The 5,504-nt window shown below is 53.6% G+C and overlaps 1 protein-coding gene across 1 annotated transcript; it reads left to right on the top strand.

Moving 5' to 3' along the window:
- The first annotated feature begins 1,445 nt into the window (after window positions 1–1,445).
- Window positions 1,446–5,098, top strand: LOC135976964 (uncharacterized). The gene is made up of 2 exons (XM_065575159.1): window positions 1,446–3,004; window positions 3,600–5,098. Exons 1-2 carry the CDS (start codon window positions 2,461–2,463, stop codon window positions 4,100–4,102), a joined length of 1,047 nt encoding a protein of 348 aa, XP_065431231.1. The 5' UTR covers window positions 1,446–2,460; the 3' UTR covers window positions 4,103–5,098.
- Window positions 5,099–5,504: the final 406 nt, after the last annotated feature.

Below are 5,504 nucleotides of genomic sequence, written 5' to 3'. Positions count from 1 at the left end.
GCTTGCTCTTTGTATGGACGTGTAGCGCTGGTTCAGCGGGCACTCTGGTGAAGTGCACTAGCCGGAGCTGTCCGGAGATGAGCTCCAGTAAATATTTGCAAACCCGCGGGGCAGAAGCCCTGAGCCCCGGTGCGCCCTAGGGTGCTGAAGCCGCGAGACCCTCCCACCCCGCAGCTAAAGCCTTGAATGGGGGAGGGTGTGGGGGGCTTCGGGAAACACTGTCTGAGAATTGAAGCCCCCCACACTAGGGAACCTATAGTGCATAGCAGCAGACTCTGCATGGACCAGCTAATGCACAACGTGTTAGTGCACTTTCGAAATCACACCCCTGTAGTCTGTGTCACGGCTCCATGTAGACAGGCCCTTTAGATACAAGCCAGGGAGCAAGGATATCACCTATGTAAACAAACTGCACTGGGAAAGGGATGAAGATAACACAAACTGAGTAACTATTTCTGGGGGTTTTCCAGTGTTTATTGGCTAAACACAGATTTTTTTTTCTTTGTATTGGGGGTGTTTTCTTGGTTAAAACCTCAAATCGGAAGCCCAAATCATATTGTATCCTTCGTCCTTACCCTGCAATACCACGCCTTCCAGTCCTACTGCACCCCTCTTTATTTACCAATTTTCTCCAAAAAAAATCCCCAGGATTTGAAAAAAGCCAGTATTTGGGTTTTATCCATTTGTTTTACCCGAACTTTGGCTGTCCTGGGACCTGGCAGTTTTTCAGAAAGATGCGCAGGGAGCCGGGTCCCGGCAGCCAAGACCACCTGAGTGCTGGAGTCCTGTGAGTACTGGCCCCCCTGCTGACCTCGGCCCTTCAGCATGGCCCGTGCAGACAGAGCCCGTGCAGGGGGACGTGGATGGGGCCTTGCTGAAGGGCGGGGGTCAGCAGGGATCAGTACTCACAGGGTGCAGCCTTCCCTCCCCCTCCAGACTCTGACCCTTCCACACAGCCTCATCCGCTTCCTCTGCGCTGGGGGAGTGAGACGGGCAGGGAGCCGGGTCCTGGGCAGCTGAGACTGTCTGATTGCTGCAGGGAGGGAAAACTTCAACTACCACATGACGAGTGGTGCCCCCTATGGGTACCGGGCATCCCTCCACTGCCAAGTACCAGGCACCTCTCCCGGCTTTTCCTGGGGTCCTAGCTTCTGGTGTTATCTATTCCTGCCTTTCTTCCTTCCTGCCCCCTGCAAGATCGCTTTCCCTCTGCATTTCCCTGTGACCCCAAATATCTCCATGCCCCTCACAGATATCCTGGCATCCAGCCCATCCTCCTCCCCTGGAGTGCCCTGTAGGTCCCCTTTTACCCCCCACAAGGCTCCTCCCCCACAACCCACCACTCTTCCCTACTCTCCTGGCATTCCCCCTGCCCAGACCCCTTCACTGCCATCCCCTCCTTTATCCTTTCCTCCCTTTGTACTCCGGTGTCCTGCTGTCCCCGGCCTACCAGACGTTTTCCCTAGGACTACTTTCCCAGCAGGATCCCTGGCCCACTGGTATCTCCCACTGCCTTTGGCATCTACGTCTTTATGCCTTCCCAAGGACTCCTAGCCCACTTCCCCCTGGCAGCCAGGCTCTCTCCCGCTTCTCACAGATTTTAAGGCCGGGAGGGACAATTATGATCATCTAGTTTGACCTCCTGTGTGGCACAGGCCAGAGACCCTCACCCAGAGAGTCCTGCGTCCAGCCCAGAACTGCTGGCTGGAAGGCCTCCAAGAGATGGAGAACCCCCCCCATGCCTTACTCAGTTGTTCCAGTGGTTAATCACCCTCTCTGTTAAAGTGTGCTGCTTACTTCCAGTCTGAATGTGCCCAGCTTCAGCTTCCAGACACTGGATCTCACTTGGACTATGTTTGCTACGGAGGCTTGTCTACACTACAGGGGCTACAGTGGCGTAGCTATGCCACGGTAACCCTAGCGCTTAGCTGCAGACTTCAGTGACACAAGGGCTTTTGTCGTTGCGGTAGGAACTCCACCTCCCCGAGTGGCAGTAGCTAAGTCAACAGAAACATTCTTCCAGCAACCTAGTCGTGTCTACACCAGGGCTTAAGCCGGCCTAACTGTGGCACTTAGGCCTGGTCTACACTACGGGTTTAGGTCGACTTTAGCGGCGTTAAACCGAATTAAGCCTGGACACGTCCACACAACGAAGCCCTTTCTTTCGACTTAAAGGGTCCTTTAAACCGGTTTCTTTACACCACCTCTGACGAGGGGATTAGCGATAAAACCGGTCTTTGCGGGTCGGAATTGGGGTAGTGTGGACGGAATTCGACGTTATTGGCCTCCGGGAGCTATCCCACAGTGCTTCATTGTGACCGCTCTGGACAGCACTCTCAACTCAGATGCACTGACCAGGTAGACAGGAAAAGACCCGCGAAGGTTTGAATTTCATTTCCTGTTTGCCCAGCGTGGAGAGCACAGGTGACCCCGCAGAGCTCATCAGCACAGGTAACCGTGATGGAGTCCTCCCAGGATCGCAAAAGAGCTCCAGCATGGACCGAACGGGAGGTACGAGATCTGCTCGCCATATGGGGAGATGAAGCAGTGATAGCTGAACTCCGTAGCAGTAAAAGAAATGGAAAAGTATTAGAAAAGATCTCCAAGGCCATGAAGGACCGAGGCCATAACAGGGACACACAGCAGTGCCGCGTGAAAATTAAGGAGCTACGGCAAGCTTACCACAAAGCCAGAGAAGCAAACGGAAGGTCCGGGGCAGAGCCGCAAACTTGCCGCTACTACGCGGAGCTGCATGCGATCCTAGGGGGTGCAGCCACCACTACCCCAACCGTGTGCTATGACTCTCTCACTGGAGAAACACACAGGGAAGACGGTTCGGGGAACGAGGAGGATGATGACGATGGAGGTACTGTAGGTAGCTCACAGCAGCAAGGAAGCGGAGAAACCGGTTTCCCCAACAGCCAGGATATGTTTGTGACCCTGGACCTGGAACCAGTAACCCCCGAACTCACCCAAGACCCTCAGGGCACACAGGAGACCTCTGGTGAGTGTAACTTTGTAACTATTTGTAAACATTACAAAAAAAAAGCAAGCGTGTTTAATGATTACTTTGCCCTGGCAATCGCGGCCAGTACATCTACTGGAAAAGTCTGTTAACGTGTATGGGGATGGAGCGGAAATCCTCCAGGGACATCTCCAGAAAGCTCTCCTGGTTGAAATGGGGTGATTTTATTAAGGGGACATTCAGAGGCGCCCGTTCCTGCTCTTCTGACCAGAAATGTTCCCCGCTGTTAACCACGCGGTGGGGGGAGGGGTGAAGTGATCATCCCAGAGAATCGTGTGTGTGTGTGGGGCGGGGGGGTTTACTTGTGTTTGTGCCGCATGTTAACCGGGAAACCGCAGCCACTCCTTTTACATTGAAACCCCATTTTAAATGGACAACCCAATTCATCCTTGATATGGGAAATGCGCTGCTGTTTGCAACCTTTCCCGCATGTTAAGAAGGTTAAAAAAGCCAAAACACTGTGGCCTACGATGGCTGCCTGCAAGCCGAAATATGCGACCTTGTAATGAAAGAGTGTACCCATTGTTCTCTAAAATGTGTCTTTTTTAACCACCTCTCCCTTCTCCTCCGCCAGCTGCAAATGTTTCTCCTTCGCAGAGGCTCGTGAACATTAGAAAGAGAAAACGTAGGACGAGGGACGAGATGTTCACGGAGCTGCAGATGTCCGCCCAGGCTGATAGAGCACAGCAGAATGCGTGGAGGCAGTCAATGACGGAGATGAGAAAAGCCCAATATGAACGAGAGGAGAGGTGGCGGGCTGAATCGCGGGAAGAACAGAGCAAGTGGCGGGCTGAAGACGATAGGTGGCGTCAGCTTGCAGACAGACGGCAAGAGGCAATGCTCCGTCTGCTGGAGCATCAAACTGATATGCTCGAGCGTATGGTTGAGTTGCAGGAAAGGCAGCAGGAGCAGAGACCGCCGCTACAGCCCCTGTGTAACCAACAGCCCTCCTCCCCAAGTTCCATAGCCTCCTCACCCAGACGCCCAAGAACACGGTGGGGGGGCCTCCGTCCACCCAGTCACTCCACCCCAGATGATCGCCCAAGCATCAGAAGGCTGGCCTTCAATAAGAGTTAAAGTTTTAAAATGCAGTGTGTCCTTTTCCATCCCTCCTCCCCCACCCATCCCAGGCTACCTTGGCAATTATCCCCCTACCTCTGTAAGGAACTAATAAAGAATGCATGAATGTTAAAAAAAAATGACTTTATTGCCTCTGCAAGCGGGAGGGGAGGGTGGGGTGGGGTGGTTGGTTTACAGGGAAGTAGAGTGAACCGGGTCGGTGGGGGGGGTTTGGAGGGTTCATCAAGGAGAAACAAACAGAAGTTTCACACAGTAGCCTGGCCAGTCACAAAACTCGTTTTCAAAGCTTCTCTGATGCGCACCGCGCCCTGCTGTGCTCCTCTAACCGCCCTGGTGTCTGGCTGCGCGTAATCAGCGGCCAGGCGAGTTGCCTCAACCTCCCACCCCGCCATAAAGGTCTCCCCCTTACTCTCACAGATATTGTGGAGCGCACAGCAAGTAGCAATAACAATGGGGATATTCTTTTCGCTGAGGTCTGAGCGAGTCAGTAAGCTGCGCCAGCGCGCTTTTAAACGTCCAAATGCACATTCCACCACCATTCGGCACTTGCTCAGCCTGTAGTTGAACAGGTCCTGACTCCTGTCCAGGCTGCCTGTGTACGGCTTCATGAGCCATGGCATTAAGGGGTAGGCTGGGTCCCCAAGGATCACGATAGGCATTTCAACATCCCCAATGGTCACTTTCTGGTCCGGGAAGAAAGTCCCTTCCTCCAGCTTTCGAAACAGAGCAGAGTTCCTGAAGACGCGAGCATCATGTACCTTTCCCGGCCATCCCACGTTGATGTTGGTGAAACGTCCCTTGTGATCCACCAGGGCTTGCAGCAGCATTGAAAAGTACCCCTTGCGGTTTATGTAGTCGGTGGCTTGGTGCTCCGGTGACAAGATAGGGATATGGGTTCCGTCTATGGCCCCGCCACAGTTTGGGAATCCCATTTCAGCAAAACCATCCACTATTGACTGCACGTTGCCCAGAGTCACTACCCTTGCTATCACCAGGTCTTTCATTGCCCTGGCAAATTGGATCACAGCAGCCCCCACTGTAGATTTGCCCACTCCAAATTGATTCCCGACTGACCGGTAGCTGTCTGGCGTTGCAAGCTTCCACAGGGCTATCGCCACTCGCTTCTCAACTGTGAGGGCTGCTCTCATCTTGGTATCCTGGCGTTTCAGGGCAGGGGACAGCAAGTCACAAAGTTCCATGAAAGTGCCCTTACGCATGCGAAAGTTTCGCAGCCACTGGGAATCGTCCCATACCTGCAGCACGATGCGGTCCCACCAGTCTGTGCTTGTTTCCCGGGCCCAGAATCGGCGTTCCACGGCATCAACCTGCCCCAGTGACACCATGATTTCCACATTGCTGGTGCCTGTGCCTTGTGAGAGGTCTATGTCCATGTCAATTT

Source organism: Chrysemys picta, chromosome 21 (assembly GCF_011386835.1).
Source record: "Chrysemys picta bellii isolate R12L10 chromosome 21, ASM1138683v2, whole genome shotgun sequence".
Taxonomy (NCBI): Eukaryota; Metazoa; Chordata; order Testudines; family Emydidae; genus Chrysemys; species Chrysemys picta.
Note: the sequence above shows the minus strand (reverse complement) of the source record. Positions and strands in the feature narration are given on the sequence as shown.